The sequence below is a fragment of the Physcomitrium patens genome, chromosome 14 (assembly GCF_059467195.1).
Source record: "Physcomitrium patens ecotype Gransden chromosome 14, ASM5946719v1, whole genome shotgun sequence".
Classification (NCBI taxonomy): Eukaryota; Viridiplantae; Streptophyta; class Bryopsida; order Funariales; family Funariaceae; genus Physcomitrium; species Physcomitrium patens.
Genome location: NC_143423.1, coordinates 15851868 through 15874235, shown reverse-complemented (window position 1 = coordinate 15874235; position 22368 = coordinate 15851868). Strand labels below are relative to the sequence as shown.

The following is a 22368-nucleotide window of genomic DNA, read 5'->3' as shown; positions in this document are numbered from 1 at the left end:
AGTTTACAAGAAATCCAATCTATCATAGAATTATAATTTTTTAGCCACAATAAACCTAAAATGATTGAATTAAAAAGAGATCTAATTATATTAAAAATTACGCGACTATTATGACCATTTATTACTACATCTATAGGAAGTGTTTCATGAGTAACATCTCTAAAAGATAACGGATGACCATTTATGACTTCTACATGTATGGATTTAATTTTTTATACAAACTATATATTATGACTTTTAACAAATTCTTCATCTAAAAAATAATTTGAGGCTCTTGAATCTATTAAGACAGAGGCTTTGTCATTATTAGATCCTAAATGCACATCTATTGTAAAACAAGGAGAGGGTTTTGAGGAAAGAATAGGACCATCATTAGGAATTGTATAAGATTCCAGCCACATGGTCCCTATTGTAGCTGGATAAATTCATCTTTGGACATGTTTTCATCTTTGATAACAATACTCTTCATTTTGTAGTTACATATTGAGTAGTGTGCTTAGCTTCTCTACAATATAAACATATTCTTTCTTGATGATGACAAGTCTTTTCTTATTTGATAAGAAGATTAAAATGTACTGCATCAATTTACATGTCTTCTACTTACAAATGTTTAAATTGAAAAGTTGTTGATGTTGTGATTAAATTATATTAATGTTGAGGTTCTTTTGATCAAAATTCAAAAATTTCATATTCATCATGTGTTAAAAAAACTTAGAGATATGAGATTGTATGCCAAGATGAAAAAGTGTGTATTCCACACTACTCAAGTTGACTTCTTAGGATATATTATTTTAATCAATGGTCTAATGATGAATCTTAAAAAAATTCACACAATCATGGACTAGAAGATTTCAAAAATAATAAGAGATATATAATGTTTTTTAGGATTTGCCAATTACTATCAGATCTTCATCAAGAATTTTTCGCAAGTTACAGCACCACTTACATGCTTAAATTATAAACACAAGCTTGAGTGGAATAAAAAAGTAGAAGCATCATTTGAAGCTTTGAAGGAAGCTTTTACTTTTTCACTAATCTTCCATCTTGATGACTTCTCCAAAGCATTTTTTATAGAGACAGTTGCATTTGACTTTGCCTTTGATACAATCTTGTCATACATAGCAACAGATGAAAAACTTCATTCAGTAGCTTTTTATTCAAGAAAATTTTCAACAGCCAAGATAAATTATGAAATCTACAATAAATAACTTTTTACAATCGTGGATTCTTTTTAAGAATAGCATCATTATTTAGAAGGTGCTTCAAGTGTAGATACCACATATACATATCAAAAGAACCTTGAGTATTTCATGTTAGCACATATTTTGAATCATTGCCAAGCTAGTTGAAATATATCTTTGTCAAGATTTGAGTTCAATATCACTTATTAGCTAGGAAAATAATAAGGTTTGTCATTAATGATATCCACCAAAACATTTCATCAATGACATCTATCAAAACCAAGATAAAAAGTCAAAAAAATCTTTGCTATAAATCAAAGCAAGCCCAATAGAGATTTCATTCTATCTTATATCATTGTTTCTTTAGATTTTTTAATGCTTAGAAGATAGAGAACCAACAATTGGCAGATTCAACTCAAGAGCTATGATTTGTTGAGCTACCAAATAAGACATTGTAACTATCACAACCTTTGAGATGGCAAAATTGAGATGAAGTTCTTCAAGAATGACATATTCTTTCTCAAATAGATGGGAAGATACAATGCATTTGGTACCACAACCTTTGAACAGACTCCCAGTGTTTAGTGATACTTTTGGAGGTATTATCATGGACATACTCACGTAAGCCAGTAATTACATATACAAATAGGTAGAAATAAGTAAAAATACGTAAAATTAAGTTAATTCTATAGTATTTAATATAGAAGCTTCCCAGAAGCTTTATAGATGCCGCTTTGACTTTATAGGTGTATTTAATTGATTTTTGTATTAGAAATGTGGTCAACAAGTTGGCCATGTGTCACATATGTTGTTAGCTTGAAGACCAAGCTAACTATGTGGCCCACACATAGAAAAACTTGCCTTATAAGTGAAGGCATGTATCCTACAAAGTCAACTCATATTAGAGGTCCTATAGAACATTGCCACGTAGCTCCTAGTTAGATAGTATATATAGAGATAAGAGTGAAGCTTTCTTCACTCTTGTCAACTTCTTTCTTACTTCGAGTCTAGTTTTAAAGGTCTCTAGTTTTCTTGTCTTTTGGCAATAGCCATTCCACTTTCTCTTTCAATATACATACTTGTTTATTTATATTTTGTTACCTTTCTTTGAATGAAGGTTCACTTGTCTGAATTTCTTTTTCATCGAGTTCTTGTCCTTGACAGATATGAACCTCTCGTGATGGTATTACTAATATTTTGTTTGAAGGAAGTTATGAAGGCCTCAATAATGATCAAATATTAGGGTGGTTTTTTTGCCCTAGTATGGGACATTATCAATGGTTGAAGGGACATATCAACTATCTACAAAAGGAATAAAGATCAAAGTATATAAAAAATATAATTTGATGCATCTTAGACTTCATCAACATATAATGACCATTGTCGTAATACGTGAAGTCTTGCTTGAGAATGCTCTATGCACTTGGTTGTGGAAGGAAGAATGGAAATTGAAATAACAAAATCGTAATTCTAATAGAATACTAACAATACTCTAATTAGACCATAATAATGCTAAGCAAGCTTAATCAAATTCAAAAAAACCTCAAAGAAATTTCAAACAAATAATAAGAATTCTTAAAGAAATATTAGAAGGATCACAAATATCACTCAAATACATCTCAATTCAATCTTAATTTAATTCTAGTTAAAATCCTATTGAACTTCATTCAAACTTTAGGCCAAAACTAATTGATCTTAAATCCTAATAAAATCCTAAACCCTGAATCAAATCCTAATAAAATCCTAAACCCTGAATCAAATCCTAAACAAACCTTAAATCAAATTCCAACCAAATCCTAAACCAAATCCTAACCAAATCCTAATCCAAATCTTAAACCCTAAATCAAATCCTAACCAAATCCTAATCCAAACCCTAAACCCTAAATCAAATCCTAACCAAATCTTAAATCCTAAATCAAATCCTAATCCAAATCCTAATCCAAACCCTAAACCCTAAACCAAATCCTAACTAAATCCTAAATCCTAAATAAACTCCAATCAAATCCTAAAATAAATCCTAAACCCTAAACCAAATCCTAACCAAACCCTAAACCAAACCCTAAACCCCAAACCAAATCCTAACCATATCCTAAACCAAACCCTAATAATTCCTATAGCAGATTTAAACCTCAATAACTAATGAATAAACCGTCGATCTTAACTCAAATTTTGCATTCTTCTAAAAAAATAAGTTAGAAATAAGCACAAAAAAATTGAAAAGGATCGGAGTTACCAAATTGACGATAACCTCAAAAATGTGCTCGGGTATTGGCTGGCCTCCTTTTCTAATCTTAATGCCAATCTTCCAGAGCCAATATCTCTCTTTTGCACCGTTCGATTGATTTTAAAATTCTCATACACATAAAAAAACAAGTCTAATATCCTCTCACATAAGTTTCACTCCAATCCAACTAGTAGATTGCAAGGAATCTCATAAACCCCCACTGCACCTAAAATTCTACTTTCTGAGACCTTGATCCACTTAAACCTCAATATTCTTCAATTCAACCGTTAGATCAAGCTCAAATTCATGACATATATTAAACACAGCTATAACCATAAACCCACAAAGTTTCACTCGTAGATCTATTACAAAATTCTTGAAATCACCCAAAACATAAACCCTATTTTATTTCATAAATCCAAGTCATCTGAAACAAACCTTGACTTTGCAAAGCTCTTACAAAGTCATATCAACTCCAAATCACCCAAAATTAATGCTCATAAAAAGCCTATTTAGTGTGCTATCAAACCTCATTCTTTGATCTCCAAAAGAACCCTGGAGTCGTTGTCGAGACTTGGTTTTGTGCCCCAGGATCTGATTTCGACCTTGATTCATAACCGGCCCTCTCCGAGTATCAATTTCTAGTTTTTTTAGGTAAATTTTTTCTAGAATTTACTCTTTACTTCCTTTTAAAGATGCCTATATCATTTATTTTTCCAATCTACTTTGATTTGCCTTACTTATGGTACTACAAAGTAAGTAGAAGTCACCTTTCTAAAAGGCAGCATTGATACCTTTTAATTTTTCTACCCCTTTGACTATTAACTATATTTCTAAGATAATTTTTTCTAACAATTTGAACTAAGATCTCCTAAATTATAATAATTTCCATGCTCTTTCACCTATCAGTCATGTTACATCATGACACCGCTCCTCATGGAACTCATTCCTAGGAGGAATAATATCACAAACATATATATTTATCTTGATATTTATCTAGATAATAAGAATAGGTAGAAGTAAGTCAAAGTAGATAAATATGATAATATCTTATAGAAAGCTTCCTAGAAGCTTTATAGATACTACTTTGCCTTTATACATGTCTATAGGTAATTGATAGGTTAAAAACTTTGCCAAAAAAGAGGCCACGTATTGACATATTGACTACTTGTAGTACAAGTTGGACATATGGCGTATACCTAAGAAATTTGCGTTGCAAATTAGATATGTGTCTTACTAGTTGAACAAGTATCAGAGGTCCTATAACATGTCGCCACATAGTTCTCAATTAAGTAGTATATATAGAGGCAAGAGTGAGGCCTTCTTTACTCTTATCAACTCCTTTCTTGCTTTTAGACTAGTTTCTAGAGTCTTATGTTTTCTAGTCTTTGGCAATAGCCATTCCAGTTCTTCCTTGAATATACATACTTTCTTTTATTTTGTCACTTTTTTTTTTGACATAAATTCTATAAGTTTATGTTTCTTCTACTTTGTATCCTTAACACTACCTTGGTACTATCAACAATGTTTAATGATCAAGCATCATCTTCCATACTTGCTCCATGCTATGCCAACTCCAATCAATGTTCTTCAAGTCAATGCTATCCAACTATGGCTTTACATAATAGTGGATTTTTTAAATTGCCATTGAAATTATATCAACTTGACATTGGAACCACCAATACAATCTTTGCCATTATTTGCTATTTTATACCAAGATGTGTTACTTGTGGACTACATATCAAGTAAGCTTAGCAATTATGGATACCTAAAAGTATTCATTTCTATTTAGGTATCTCAATATTGTTATATCAAGTCTCCATATTAAACTATTGTTTCCATCAATATATTTGTAACTACACACTATAATACATCTATACTCTTATCTATAGATCTCTTCTCATTTTTCTAGTTGATTGTGTCCAAATCCTTGTTGCTACAAACATCACATTCTCAATCTTTGCCTCATTGTTTTTTTTCTTTCACAACTTTCTTTTTATACAAGCTTAAAGATTGTATCTTCTACTTTACTTTTTTATTTTAAGTACAAAAAATACACACAAACGTTTAAAATAACCAAATCTAAGACAATAGATATTGGTGTTGTTGTCCAAAGATGTGATGTAAGCATTAGATTTTTCAATTGAAACAATAAGTTTTTACCTAATGGTGCATGCAAAATGCATATTTGCATTCTAAAAATGCATAGTTGATAATATCAATAAGACCTTTTGGTTGATGAGAAAAAAATGAGAATTTTAGAAGGTTGGAATTTAGAGGATAAGATGAAAAAATTTAATTTTAATTTTTTTTAATATAACTTTTTAATGAATAATGGCTTATTGCATATTTTATATATATATAAAAAAAAAAACTATTATATTATATGATTGATAAAAAAATAAAAAAATAAAAAAATAAAAATAAAACATATATAATTCTATATTTTTAAAAAATAACAATACTTATATTATTTTCAAACTATATTGAATCTATATCTAATTTCTATATGTTTAAAATTATTAAAAATATATCTACAAAGAGTATTAGAATATAAAACTCTATAAAATAATGTAATGTTAATAACTAAAAGAATTTTAAATTTGATGTATAGTATGAATTTTAAAAAATAATAGAAAAAAATAAGAATATAATAGTAGATGTCAATGCATAAGGTCAAGGAACTTAATACAATCTAAGTGAGAAAAAAAATATATTAAAAAGAAATAAAAACAAAAGTTTTCTAAAAAAAATTGAATAATTATTTTAAAGAAAATGGTTCAAAGAGAAGTAATACAATTGATTTTTGACTATTAAGATGATTGCAATTCTTAAATATACTACTGCAAAAATGACAAATCTAATAATATTATTAATTATGAAATTGATAGTAGTATTTGTAATTTATATGTTGATAATCATAAATAATAATTATATCTCTATCCTTATATTTAAAATTTAGATAATTAAAATAGATGCTAGAAGCATATTTTACAAATTTTAAAAAATAAAATAAATATATTCTTAGAAATAAAAACAAAATAAAAACTATAAGATTTTAAAAAAAAAATTAAATTAAAGAAAAAAAATATGTTCTTAAATATTTGTTGGTTTTTTATACTAATGATGTGTATTAAGATGATATATTAAAAAGAAATTGTCAATATAGAAATATGATATCAAATCAATAATAGAACAAGATATGAACTACATGTTTAATACATTAATTTAACAATTTTTGGTACAAATAGATAATTATAGAATTATAATAATGCATAATCAATTACAACACTTGGAGTGGATGATTGTTGAAACAAATAGATATAATGTAGATTCTGAAATTTGGTTAATAGATGTTATATATCTTGAAAATTTTTATTAGATAATTTAATTTAATCCTTGTTAAAATAATATGGGTAGAACTAAAAATGGTAAAAAAGATTGTAAGCATCAAACTTTCATATCAATAATAATTATGTAGACATTCTAGCATTTGTATTGATATAATAGAATTAAGTTTTATTAAATAAAATAATTTTTCATGATTCTTTAATTCCTATTTTCTTATATTATATTATTACATAGTTAAAAATATATATCATGTATTATAAAATCAAAAAATTATTATATGTGGTCATACTAGAAAAATTGACTTTCTTTTGCTTAAATTAATAAGATTAAATACTACTAGAACAACATTATAAAATGCTATTAAAATACCTAAGATATGCATGTTTATGATTGAATATTCTTATGTACTGATTTTTTTTAATCAAACATACATTTTTCAAATGTAACATCTGAAGAATATTTATTAATAATTTATAGATGTTATACAAAATAGATATTTTTATCAAAATTCAAGAGTTTAAATAATTAAAATTAAATTCTTATAATTATATATATATATATATATATATATATATATATATATATATATATATTTAAAATGTTTTAAATAATTGTATTATTGGAATTTAATTTTATACAATGTTCAAACTCAAAAATATTACAAAGAGAGAGAGAGAGAGACACACACACACACACACATATTCTTTGACTTCATTAAAAATCCTTAACTTAAATTATTTTTAAAATTTAGATGAATTACTAAAATTAATAAAAAAATATTTTTAAAAAAAAAATATATATATATATATATATATATATATATAGATCTTTAGATTGGAATCATTGCTAAAAGAATTGGCTAAATTAGACCTTTGATATATTTTGATATATGTAGATGTTGAGCCTTAGTCTTATTATAAAAAGAATCAAATAATCCTACATTTTTGAGGTAATTTAATATATATACATGATAAACTTAGAATTATTTATAAAAAGATTAAAATATCTTATATATATATATATATATATATATATATATATATATATTGCATACTCATATTTTCTAAATAAATAAGAATAAATATAAATAAGTAGAAATAGATAGAAATATACAAAAAAAAAAAATAGCATTTTTTAAAGAGCTTCAAAGAAGTTTTTTTTTTATATAAATTGAATATTTAGACTTTTATAGATATGTCATGTGGCTATTAAAATTTATGCCACAAGTTTCTTACTCTTAAGAAGTTGTATTAAAAAAAACCTACAACTACATGTTTAAATCACAAACCTTAATATTCATGGTAACTTCCACAAGCTCTGCTTCATAGCAAGTATATATTGAAGTAAGACTATGATCATTCTCAATCGTGTCAACATCTTTCTTGTCTTTTAGCTATAATTTTAGTCTTTCTAGTATCTTTGTATTTGGCAATAGCCATTATTGTTCTTATAACTATTTTCTTTTTTCTTTTTTCTTCTTAATTAATAATACATGGTTGTATTTTTATATTAAGTATTTATCTTTATTAATTTTTTTAACATCTATAGTAGATATTGGTACAGACAATTATTTAGATTTTAAATTAATTTTCTAAATAATTTTAAAATCTTTCATTATTGATAAATTTTGATATAAATGGATGCTTAACTTACATATTATTGCTAAAAGATTTAAGAAATTTTATATTGTTAATTAATTATTACTTATAAGATTACATAAGTTTAAAATTATTATCTAAAATATGAAAAAAACTTTTACTTTTGACATATTTTTCTTTTGTTAGATGTTTAAACTTGATGTCATTCTGAAATGATTTAGGTAATTTTAAATTTTTAATAAATTTTAGTATATACTATTCTTTAAATCTAAATTTATTGCTAAATTTTTAAAAATAATTTAATAAATTTTCATATTTATTAAAATTCAATATATTATATTTTTTAAATTTAATAATATTTGTAAAAGAATTTGGCTATTTGATTTTTTTGATATATTTTTTGTATAAATAGATGTCCAAATTTAAAATTGTTTCAAAAATAATAGAGTAACTTTTCATCTATTATATGTTTTAGCATAGGTGGTTGTTTAAAATTTAAAATAATTACCAAAGAAATTAAAAAATTTCACATCTTTGAAAAAATTAAAATCAATGACTACTTTAACTTTAAAAATTTGCTAGAGAATTTATTAAAAATTTATATCTTTAAAATCTATATATTTTATATAAAATTAACATTCAAGCTTGCTATCATTACTATAAGAATTCAGTATTTTAGAATTTTTGAATTTCTTCATTATAAATAAATATTCAACTTAAATATTATTGTCAAACAAATGTTCAGAACATAAATTATAAAAAAAATCTAAAGAAGCAATACATTCTTGTGACACTCAAAGAGAGAATGTAGATAAATCAAAGATAAATATAAGGTAGATACTAAGATGATTATTGACAAATACAAAGAAATTAAAGATTCTTAAGCTAAGTTAACAAGAAAAAAAAAGTATTTATAAAAATAAAAATAAACTCTATTTATGATATATAACTAAAAAATTATTTAGCAATGTTTATAGATCATTTGAAATATTTCCAACTTACAACGTAAGTTTCTAACATGTTATCATGGACATGCGTAATTATTTTAATAATTATCTAAATTATTAAATAGGAGTAGGTAAAAGTAGATTAATTTCATTATATCTTCTAAAAAAGTTTCATAAAAGCATCTTAGATGCTACTTTGATTTTACATATATTTGTAGTTAATTGGTAGGCTAAAAAATTAATCAAAAAATTATCCACGTATCACACATATTTATAACTTGTAAAACAAGCTAATCATATAGCAAATATATAGTTAACTTGCCTTACAAGTTAAGATATATGTGTAACAAAGTCAACACATATTGGAGGTCTTATAGCATATTGCCATATAGCTTTTAGTTAGAGAATATATATGGATGCAAAAATGAAGCCTTCTTTACTCTTCTCAATGTTTTTTTAATCTTTACTCTTGTTTCAAGATTTTTTAGTCTTGTCTTTAGTAATAGTTGTTCTAGTTCAATATGTTACCATCTTTTGAGTGATATATTCTTAGTCTTTTTGAGTAACATAAGAGTGTATTGAAGATTTTTTTCTTTAAGATTCATGTCTTTGACAATTTAACAAGAGTGTTAATTTATTGTTCTTGTCTTATTTTAAAAGTGAGTAGGATTATCTCACTTTTATTGTTGTATTTTGAAAGTTACAGACTAATCATCTTTAAATAAATAATTTAATTTTTTGATACTATTTTTTTCTTTAAAGAGAGTTGGTTACCTTTTTTTTGTAGAAATTTTCATTTAATACTAGATATTATAGATTATTTCCCTCTAATTTAATCTTTTAAATTTGTTTGAATTTTTTTTAGAAGAAAAGATTATGGATGCTATTTTTAATAGAAGTAAGAATAGATTTGCAAGTATTGCAGATCTTCATGAGCTTGTCAATACTCTAAGAGTAAATATCTCATGTATTCCTAATATGAATTATGGAGGTATTATTCCTATATATATGGAAGATGTTCAAAGTTTATGTCAAGAAATTGTACAATAAAAAGAAGTAAATTATCCTTACAACCAAATCTAAGAAGTCTTACTTTCATAAGTATAAAGGAGACAAGGATTAATATGCCCAAGAAGTTTGATAGAACAAGATTAAAATTTTGAAGACTTTTATAATAAATTAAACTCGATTTGAGGTTACATCTTTTCTAATATTCCAATAGATTTATTCAAGTTGGATTCATAGGTATATTTTATTAGAAATTATCTTCTATTGATTTATATTTTTTATGAAAAAAGATTCACAACTATTTTATAATTTCAATTCATTCTTGAAAGTATTTACAACTACATCTGGAAAGTAATCAAAAAAAGGATAGCAAAGACTAAGCTTTTATTACTACCACAAGAATCATATTCAACCATTACATTTGTTACTGAATTCCAAAATCTTGCTTGTAATGTGGATTGAAATGACAAAGTCTTTATCAATCAATTTTAATATAGATTAAACGATAATATTAAAGATTTATTTTTGACAATGCCAAGAATAAATTTATTAGAGCAATTTATTACTGAAGCCATTGTATGTGACAATTGATTCTTTAAAAGATGTCAAGAATAAAGATTTGATTGAAGAAATATAAGTCAAGCCATAGTACCACCTTCTAAGTTTTTAGACATATACTTGTCTAGGCCAGAGTTTATGTAAATTGACATGATATGTTTTAAACTTCTTATTGAGTAAGAAAAAATTCATCATTATCCAGAAGGTTTTTACCCATATTATGGAGAATCCAAGCACATTACTTAGCATTGTCTAAAGAATCAATGCAATTACAAAATAAAGAACATGGTTGCTAAAGAAGATAATGTGTTAAAAAATAAATTTCTTCAATTGTAATAGGAATTGTGGAACTAGGATCTTGTATAATTTCTAGTAATGGTCATATTTGCTCCTTAAATTCCTCACCTTATTTTATTATAGGAATTTATTTAAGATCAAAAAAATTACAAAGTCTTAGCTTTATTAGATTCAAGAGCCTCAACGTATTTTATAAACAAAGACTTTGTTAAAAAACAAGAGATATCATTATTCAAGAAAATTAAATCCATACATATAAAAATAAAAGAGGGTCACTTGCTATCTTTTGGAGATGTTATCCATGAAATTTTTTATTTAAATGTAGTAATTAAAGATTATAATAGTGCAATAATATATAATGTGATAGGATCTCCTTCTAATCTAATTATTTTAGTATTATTGTTGTTAAAAATGTGTTATACTCAAATAGATTGGATTCTTGTAATTTTAATTGTTTTTGTAATTTGGTCCAAAATCTTGTTGGTCAAATAAAAACATATAAGTCCAGTACATCCAAATTCTTACTAATAAATAAAATATCTTTTATTATTGCAGCAAAAGAAGAATCATCTTTCACTATATATGCTATGTCTATTTCTAATCGTATAAAGATTTTAAGTAGTATTCCTAACTAGTATGAAGATTTTTGGGACGTTTTTGAAAAAAAAAAAGAATGTAAATATTCTTATAAAGTATTGGCCATATAATTGATTAATTGATTTGCAAGAAGGAATTCAACTATCATTCAAATTGATCTACAACTTATTACAAAATGAATTGCCTGCAATAAAAGCGTATCTTGACAAGAACTTAGTTAAAAACTTCATATGCCATTTTAAATCTCCAGTAGGAGCTCCTATCTTATTTGTGAAGAAAAAAGATGGATCTTTGCGAATGTACCTAGACTATCAAGGACTTAATAAGATTACTATTAAAAATAAATATTTTCTATTTCTAATTTTAAGACTTTTTGATCAATTAAATTAAATATATATATATATATATATATATATATATATATATATTGATCTACAAGGAGTACATAATCTAGTTCACATTAAAGAAGGAGATGAATGAAAGAATATTTTTTAAATTAGATATAGAAATTTTAAATATAATGTCATATCTTTTGGACTCACAAATGTACTAGTTGCTTTTTAAAATTTCATGAATGATGTTTTTCATGAGTTTCTTGATGAATTTGTTATTTATTATTTAAGTGAAATTCTAATCTACTCTAAGAATATAGAAAAACATGAACTTCATGTTTGCAATGTATTACAAAAACTTAGAGATACAAGATTATATGCTAAGTTAGAAAATTGTATCTTATATACTAATCAATTAACTTCTTGGGATACATCATTTCCAACAAAGGACTAATGATGGATCCAAAGAAGATCTAGATTATCATAGATTAAAAGATCTCAAAAACAGTCAAAAGTATGCAATGTTTTTTTAGGATTTGTCAATTATTACATGATTTTTATTAAGAGATTTTTTCAAGTGGAGGCTCATCTTATATGTCTAATATATAAAGATAAACTTAAGTAAACCAAAGGTATAGAAGCATCTTTTAAAGCTTTCAAGACGACATTTATTTTTACACTAATTTTATATTATATTGATTTTTTTAAAGTATTATTTATGAAAACAAAAGCATCAAACTTTTCTAGAAGTGTTTTTTTTGTCATGAATGGAAAAAAATGATAAGGTCTACTTGATAGCTTTTTATTCTACAAAAATTTGTGGCAATTGAGATTAATTATGAAATCCATAATAAAGAGCTTCTTTTAGTTATGGATTCAATTTAAGAATGATCTCATTATCTAAAAGATATCTTAAGTCCAGTCATTACATATATATATATATATATATATATATATATATATAGATATATATCACAAGAACCTTGAGTACTTTATGTTGATATGTATTTTAAATTGTTGCTAAGCTTGTTGAAGCATGTCTTTATTAAGTTTTGATTTCAAGATTACTTATCAACTCAAGAAACAATAAGATTTGTCAGACACCTTGTCTTGCATCAAAAGAAAGAGATGCATCTATTGATCAACAAAAAAATAATTCTCTTGAAGTTAAAGCAATTTCACTTTTGAGCAATAAAATCGATATTGATTATTCAATCATTCTTTTTTAAGAAAGTTTAATTAAATATGTCCTTTGATCTTCTTATTTATAATATTAGGAATAATTCTTCAAAATTTCGTGATACTTTTAAGTTTAAGTTCAAAAATAATATACTTTATTTTGAAGGGCGATTATATATTCTAAAAAGTAAAGCATAATTAAGTATTTTTCAAGCTCATTATGACTTTCCAACAGTAGAACATTTTGGATACAAAAAAAATTTAAGAGCTAATATGAAAAAAAAAAAAATGGTGGCTTCAAATGTAGAAAGTAGTTAAAGACTTTGTACAATCATAAAAAATTTATTTAAAATCCAAAAATCCTTCTCATTGACCTTATAGACTTTTTCAACTATTACATATTTTAAAAAAATTATGGTCTTTTATTTCTATGGATTTTATTATAGATCTTTCAGTCTCAAATTTATATGATTCTATATTTGTGATAGTAGGTTGTTTTATCAAGATGGTAAATTTTGTACCATGTATAAAATATATCATAGATAAAAAAAAATAGCTTAGTTTTTTCTTAACAACATCTATCGCTACTATAGATAATATATTGGATAAGAGGACTCAATTTGTATCAACATTTGAAGAATCATTTTCAAGATTTTAAAAGTAGATATAAAATTCTCTTTGGCTTTTCATCTTCAAACTAATAAAAAAAAAATAGATGAATTAAATTTTGGAGTAGTATTTGAAATATTCCATCAATTATCATTAAAATAATTAGACAACTTTCTTATTATTAATAGAATTTTTGTATAATAATTTGATACATTCTTTTAATCAATAAATATCTTTCTTTGCCAATTATGGTTAATATCCACAACTTGATATTTTTGGCTTTTTAAAAATTATTAATCTTATGGCAAAAGATTTGACAAATCATTTGTTTGAACTATATGCAACAATAAAGGTATAAATAAAGGAAGCTTTAGAACAAGAATAGATCAATATGGATACCTGTCACAAGAAACAACCACAACTCAATGTAGATGATATGATTACTTTGTTGCAATTTCAAGATTACTTGACTTTATAACAAGTAGGATTATCATAGGCTTGAACATTTTTTATTCGAGAACAAGTCAATCTTATTGTTTATTGATTATACCTTTTTTAGTCTATAAAAATCCATCTTGTATTCAATGTGTCTCTTCTTGAGACAAATAAGACAGTGAATATCTTAAGAAGAAGTCAAATGCCATCTATTCTTGTAGAAGTGGATAATAATCAAGAGCTCAAGATAGAAGAAGTCTTAGATTCAACAGGGCAATAAAATAAATTGAAATATCTTGTTCATTGGTACAAATATGATATTCATAAATATTCTTGAGAGCCAACAAAGAATCTTGCAAATATAACAAAGAGGATTGAGGTTTTTTTTTTTTATGGCATCTATTGAAGATGCAAAAAAATAAAATTGATAAAAAGATGATGACTGCTCCTCATAGAACTCATCTTTAAAAAGAAAGGTAGTATCATAGACACATGCATTTATTCTAATAATTACCTAAATAATTAACTAGAAGTAAATAAAAGTAGATTAATTTCATTATATCTTGTACAAAAGCATCATAAAAGCTTCCTAAATGTTGCTTTGGCTTTAGATATGTTTGTAGTTAATAGGTAGACTAAAAACTTGGTCAATAAGTTATCCACGTATCACATTTATTAGTAGCTTATAGAACAAACTAACTTTATGGCCAACATATAGATGATTAATAAACTACATATGTTGACTAAGTTTTGAACCTATTAATCATCTACAATTATTTAAAAATTCAAATCCAAATCTATAAAGCTTAATTATAATATATTATTAAAAAATTACTTTAATTTTATTCTATTTAACTCTTCTTATCTAGATTTTTATTGGTGTTAATATGTATAACCATGATATTATTTCATCATCCTCTATTCTAAGAACAAATTTTGTAAGGACTATTAATCATATATTGACAAAGTCTAAAATATAATAAATTATTTTAATCACATATTCTAATCTTTCTTTCATTTAAAGGTAATTAATAGGTCATCTCAATCATTAGTAGTAATCTATACTAGGGCAAAAAAACTATTGTATTATTTGATTATTATTGAAGTGTATATAACTTCTTTCAAATAAAACATTTGAAATATTATTAGTATTAACTTATATCTCCAATAATATCACCAAACATTGAGAGTCTCTTTGAAAGTTTTGATACTAAATGCATTGTATCTTGCTAACTATTTAGAAAAAAACATGTTATTCTTAAAGGTCTAAATCTCTATTATGTTGTCTTAAAAGCTATGAAAATCTCAGTATTTCGTCTAATAATTCAACAAACAATAGCTCTTGAGTTGATTGTTCTAATATTAGGGACATGAATTATAACAAAACTCTAAAATAAAAATATAAATAAATAAATAAATAAATAAATAAATAAATAAATAAATAAACATCTTGTGATATTCAAAATAAAAAATAAATCAATTAAGGATAGATATAAAATAAAAACTCAAATGGCTATTTCTAAATACAAAGAGATCATTGAACTAAGATAAGAAAAAAAAAATGTTTACAAGAATAAAAAAGATTCTACTCTTGTTTTTGTATATAATATCTTACAAAGAAGCTATGTGACAATGTTCTATGGATCATCTAAGGTGCTTCTAACCTACACAACTAGTTTTCAACATGTGCATTATATGACCAACTTATAAAGCAAATAATCAAAATATGCAACACATGATTAATTTGTTGGCCTAGTTTTTAACCTACCAGTCACATATAAATATTTGAAAAATCAAATCGTTATCTATGAAGCATCTACAAAGATTAAAAGAAACTACAAACAAGAATAAAAGATAGAATGCAATCTTCATTGAACCTACTTTACTTCATAAAAAATAAAAAATTTGATTTTTTATCTTGATTTTGATAGATGTTGTTGATGAATGTAATTCTTAATATATTTTAATATGAATAATTGTCTAAAATTAATATTATTTTTAAATATATTTTACAACTTCATATTATTAATGGATTTATATATGAATAAGTATTTAAGCTTAAACCTATTATAATAAGAATTAGACAATTTTACATCTTTAATAGATTCAAATATATATGATTGCTAAAATTTTCAATTGATATTTAAAAAAGTATACAACTTTAGATCATTAACAAATTTTGATATATGTAGATTCTCAAGTTTGATATCATCGCCAAAAGAGTTGGGCAATATATATGTTTAACATATCTATATATATATATATATATATATATATAATATAATATTATAATATAAATAGAGATTAAATTTTAAATTATTATTAGAATTTTTGAACAAAATTTAATCTATAATATATTGTGATATAATTATAAATATTATAAATATTTCTAAAATAGATATTTTATAAATGAATATAATAAAGAATTATTATAATATAATCAAATTATATAAGTCTTTAGTAATATTTTAATTATATGTGTAACCTTAAAACATAGTTAAAGACTTGTATAACTTAACATGTTTCAAAACCATTAAATTGCATATTTTATATTAGTAACAAATTTTCATTTGATAATCTTTTCTTGATTTAAATAAATTTTATGAAATTATATATTTTTATTTATATTTTAATATTAATTATCAATATTTAACATCATTGTCATGAATGTTAAAAAGTTAAAAGATATCAAAGTGTTTGCTTAAAATTTTAAAATTTATTAATTGTTTTAACTATCTATATTAAAAAAATAAAGAATAAATACCTGAAATTAATTTTTAAAATACTTGTGGCTCAAAGATTTCACAATTGTTTACCAAATCAAAGTTTATTCCTATATATATATATTTTTTTGCAAATTCCATCAATAATAATACCAAAAATTAAAGATGATATTATTTTATTCTGTAATAATTATACAACATAATTACTAAGTTTGACAAATAATTTAGAATACTTACTTTTACAATAATATATCATTTTTTGTACAAAAAATACTTTTATCAATCTAGTCTTTTCTATCTAATTGAAAAATAATTATTCACTTAGAAATTTTAGTATATTTTATAGTAATAGATTGTGTAAAATAAAACCAAAGGATAAATAAATGAATAAATACTATTTATTACATTGAATAAATAATTAATAAATGTTACTCGATCCCACTTCATTAAGTGAATCTAACTTGACTTCTTCAGTTTAATTATTTAATGTAAATACTTAATTTCACAAGGTTGAGAATGATAATATTTAGTTAAGTTAAATATTAACAACTAAGTAAGTTTTAAAACAAGGATATTTTACTACTAAAAGTAAGAATCAAGTGAAATATAAAGGTTGAAAGATTAAGGACTAAGAAGATTTGTTATAATCCAATCCAACATATAATGCATAGATGGTTGTGCTTTTGAGCAATTAAAATGTTAAGAAGAATTAATTTAAATTTATTTATAGGATTTTTGGAGTATTTTTACCATTCTTTCCAATAAAGAAATTAAAGGGTCTTTTTTATTTTTTTTTATTTTTTTTGTTCATTTTATGATTAAAAAAAATTATAGTTTTTTCTGGAAAGAACCAAGGTTGTGCAAAGATAGACTATCATGAAAAAAATCCACTTCTATGGACTTAGAATACGTTACAGTACATAGTTGTTGTCTATACTAGGTTGAAACTAAAATATATAATATATAAATTTATTGATTATATAAAGTTTCTTGACTTTCAAGCAAGATATGATAGTAGTACATTAGAAAGAACAATAATAAAAAGAAAAATAAAATAGAAGGTAACACTAAATTCTTAGTAAACACTTCAAGTAGTTTTATGAGATTTTAAAGTGATCGTTATTAAAATGGTATTTTAAAAAAAATGTACCACATCTGAGATTTAAAATGATTAATTAGTGGGTTTGATCAAACGTTATTAAATCAAGTTAGCATAGAAATGAAGTAGCCATAACCTTATATAATTGATTGCTAATGTAATGTATCAAAAAGGTGCAACGATCTGAAAATTAATTCAAGATACCATCTGTGTTTTGATGAGGGCAAAAAATGAAATAAAAAGTCACAACAAGAAAATTCTAAAACTTAGTGCGAGACAGAGTGATGGTGGTTAACGAGGCAAACGAGCTTGTATGGAGTCTTGAGAGGAAGTAGGAGTTTGTAGTCGTAAGTAAAAATCATAGTTTTTCTTAGATGAACAAGATGTACGAGTTCTTTACATTTTATGCTTAAGCACACTTTAGTTTCCATTCGATAATTGCAAGAGGTGGGATTCTTCTTAACAATATCCACTTAAATAAATAAGTTTGATAGAAAAAGGTTCTACATATGAGAGATCCAAGCAATTCAAAATTAAAGTTTTCTATATTTATAACTACTACTACTACTAAAAACAACAAAAGCTCATTGCCGACAAATACAGTCTTTGCAAGAAAGAAACACACACCAGGCAGCTCAATCACATCGCAGGCAGCAAAAAAACCAAGAAATCACCAAACGCAAGGACCCATCACGACTTTGGTACCGGCAAGCACGAGAAAGACCAGTCAGTTTCCATTCCCACGCCACACCCACAAGCTAGCCATATACCCCGACCACCGATGGCTTTGTGCACCACAGCACCACACCAACATTGTACAATTTCCTTCATCATCCTTGCATAAATTTGCTACATGCGCTTACACCGCTATCCTCCCTCTAAACCCTATCCTGGACCACACTCTCTAACCCCCCCCCCCCCCCTGTTCTCAACATCTCTGCTTCGCTCCTTTGTCCATGAATGCGATACCCTGCCGAGGAAAACCCCTCCACATGCATCCCACCCACCCATCCAACTTCCATCGCTCTCACCCCCAGTGCACTGCTCCTGCGCGGCCTGCATGGAACATACCACTGCGGCCTCAAGCTGCCCGCATGGACTTCAAAGGCGATCACGGACTCCTGTACGTCCACTCAGTTGAAAATTGCAACATCCAGAAAGTCCCCCGTCTGCACACCAACAACGATCCCACCCGATCAGCCCACTGCAACCTCTTCTCCGACCCACTTGAATGCCTCCCCAAAACTCCGCACTTCCTCACTTCCGCATCAATCTCAATGGTAAGATGCCCCACCCAGTTACCTGGAATTGAAGCTCCGCAAGACTCCGAAAATCATCACCTCTTCTTGCAGACGGGGTGGAGTGCGTCATGCCCACCTACCATTCCACGATTTCCCAACAGTCAGAACCACGCACCCACATGCATCCTTGCACTCACCACCCACATTCACCGCCTCACAACAAAGTCACAATACTCATCAACATGGAACCACCATCTCAGCTCTACACCCCTAAACCCATCTCCTCCTCGCAACCAATCACGTGCGGAGCCTCACCGTGCGAATCACGTTGCGACCGTGTCGGTCAGGGTACACAAAGGCGAACGACAACCGGGCATCTCTCTTCCTTGCTGCCGGAGCTACCTCCTTCACCTGAACATGTACATCAATGTCATCCCCTGGCCTTCCAAACACCAACAACCATCAACCACACAACCTGCCACTGGAAATGCACCAAACCCAGCTTCGCCTGTGAAACATCCCCATGCTTCCCCACCACCGACTGCACTCATGTCTCCACTCTCCAAACTCAACGCCCTCCGCACCAATGTCACACCCTAACTACCCAAACCCGACTCCGGATTTAGAAACTCGCTCCACTTCTCAACTCATTCTTCCGCCACACACACTGCACGCACCCCTTATTCCGCAAACTCACGCGACTTCCGAGCCATCCTTACCAAATCAGTTAGCTCCCGCAAAGTGGCGTCCCGCCATGTGTAGATTTGAACCTCGTCCTTCGGTTCTTTCCCCCGAACGCTGAAGTCTTCCACAGTGTGGTGCCCGCCATTCTGCAATAAACCGGACACCCCGCGTGCCTTATTCACTCCAAACACTAGCACAGCAAACGTGAAAACCACCCACAATCCCGCTGCCTACAAACTGGGAACGCAAGCTGCGTCAACGTGCAGAATGAAAGGGATTTCTTTACCTTCGTAAAGACTCGCAGCAGCAGAGGGCAGGTCTGCAAAACACACGTGCACCATACCAATTAGTGCAATCACAACTCCATCGCGCATCCCCCAGCGCAAAGCCGACCCGGCGTTTGCTCGTCACAATCACCCGCGCCATCACTCTACTATACCGTGCCCATCGTGCCAGATCATTTCCCAGCTTTTTGGGTGGCGACAGCACCTCCCACACCTTAAGTCCAAACAAGCTCCAGTGACTCCTAACACGACATTCAGCGTTCGCACCCGACGCCATCGCATGCTTCAATTACATTACTAATGACTGTGCGACTTGTGTTACGGACAAGGACACTCCACACTGCAACAAAATTCTTTCCAAGCATTTCGACAGAAATGTTATTGCTTCTCTACTCCCCACAGAACATATGGGACTGCCGTGCATTCATCCATTGTGTGTTGATATGCAGCATCACGAAAGTGGGAACCCAGCAGACATAGCTAACTCGAGCCAGCATCAATTCCGCTACCATAACCCTAACTAACACGTCGCCAGAATGAAGCCGAAACAGCATATACGGATTGACTGGGGGCACGCAAAAGAGGTCACTTCCTCCTAACCCAATGCGACCGTTCCCTTCACCTCAAACATGCCGAGCTTATTCAAGCATAACGCGTTCTATAACCCGTTCCGCCACAACTGATTGGTGCGAGCAGTAGCGACAACTTCTTCATCCCGCAAGGCCCAACATGACAATCAAGGTCACACCACATACTCACCCCAACCGTTTCCTATCAACTCTCCAACAAAACTATGAACCAGCCACACCCTATCGTTGCACTGCAGTGGTACGCACACCACACCAAGCTCAGGTGAACCCTAGGTCATCAATCAGAGATTCCGCTGCTTCGTTCAGAATGTGTCCCGGGCAACAGGTTACAAACGCCTCGTCGGGAACCCTACAGAACACCACACGAAACGCTTGGGAAGCCTTGCCACACGAGCGAGACCGACCCTTGTACATCCAACACGGCTGCCCTACAAATTACCATGTCTGCCCCTGCAGCTGCACTCTTGTCCTTGCCCGTCACCGATTGACCATCGACCTCTCACTATCAACTTCGATCGGCAATGAACCGTTCGCTGCTGGAACTGGCCAACGCAAACATTAACGGAAGCTGTCACTCCGACCACCTCTTTCGGGCAGACTCGTTGCCTGGACACTCATCGCCGCCCGTTTGACAGTAGCCAAGAACGTCAGGAATGAGAAAAAAACGAGACCAGCAGCGGTCTCGGATTCTCGAAACTCCGTCATGGGGGGGAGGGGGGTGTAAGGCGCAGACCATTCCGGCGCGACTGAAGACTGATCGCTTGCGCTTGCGTTCTCAACCCACGAAATGAACAACACAGAAAGAGCTTCTGCAAAATCTCACCTTCTCTCGGTCCACCACCGGAATATTGCGAGGCGGGCCAGGTTGTCCTCTGGGAGCACCCATGACATTACGCGGAGGACCTCGCGGTTGCGAATCCGGAGGTGGTGCTGCAACTTGCGCTGCCATCTCCAGAAAACGTTCTCCTGGCTTCTCCACCTCCACGACACTAGCAAACAACCCAGACAAACACAACAACGCGGCAGCAGAGCACAAATGGGGGGAAGCTTGTGAAGGAAAGAACAAAGAGTGAGCACAACTTCTCCACTCTATTCTACTCTAGGGTTCTGTTCTGTTGGGGCCTTCCTCTCGCTCGCTCGCTTGCTGCGGGACTTCCATGGCTTGGCAACCGTGCTCGATCGGGGACGCAAAAGCTTTATGGGTTCTGAAGTTTCTACGAGTAATGGACATATTCATTATAATTCAATGATTTTTTTTATTGATATTTGTGTTCAAATTTCTGTGTAGTTTGAATCATATAACATTCAGTTTGATCTTCGTGATTAGATGATATTTGTTTGTCATTTTGACGTATTTCAATTGTCTCCGATGAACAATGACATGGTTCTGAAAGTTTTACATTGAGATTTGTTTGCGTTATATATATATAT

At 28.7% G+C, this 22368-nt stretch overlaps 2 protein-coding genes across 2 annotated transcripts in view; both read right to left on the bottom strand.

The window, feature by feature from the left end:
- LOC112291694 (uncharacterized) overlaps positions 1 to 19160 on the bottom strand; it is a 28227-nt gene extending 9067 nt beyond the window's left edge. Inside the window, exon 1 of the mRNA XM_024539493.3 lies at positions 19108 to 19160. Within this exon, the coding sequence (XP_024395261.2) occupies positions 19108 to 19160 (53 nt within the window). The remainder of the gene's footprint in view (positions 1 to 19107) is intronic.
- LOC112291084 (histone deacetylase complex subunit SAP18) lies at positions 18851 to 21990 on the bottom strand. Its single transcript, XM_024538066.3, has 6 exons — positions 21761 to 21990; positions 20350 to 20382; positions 20099 to 20209; positions 19695 to 19790; positions 19441 to 19515; positions 18851 to 19307 (listed from the first exon to the last, which is right to left on the bottom strand). Exons 1-6 carry the CDS (start codon positions 21884 to 21886, stop codon positions 19272 to 19274), a joined length of 477 nt encoding a protein of 158 aa, XP_024393834.1. The 5' UTR covers positions 21887 to 21990; the 3' UTR covers positions 18851 to 19271.
- Between the last annotated feature and the right edge of the window lie 378 nt (positions 21991 to 22368).

Excerpts from the sequence above, each read along its gene's own strand:
- LOC112291084 (XM_024538066.3), bottom strand. The coding sequence starts at position 21,886 with ATGGCAGCGCAAGTTGCAGCACCACCTCCGGATTCGCAACCGCGAGGT. Across the intron at positions 20,383-21,760 it reads CGGTGGTGGACCGAGAGAAG|ACCTGCCCTCTGCTGCTGCG; the intron begins GTGAGATTTTGC and ends TGTGTTTTGCAG. Across the intron at positions 19,516-19,694 it reads GTCGCAACGTGATTCGCACG|GTGGGCATGACGCACTCCAC; the intron begins GTGAGGCTCCGC and ends GTGGAATGGTAG.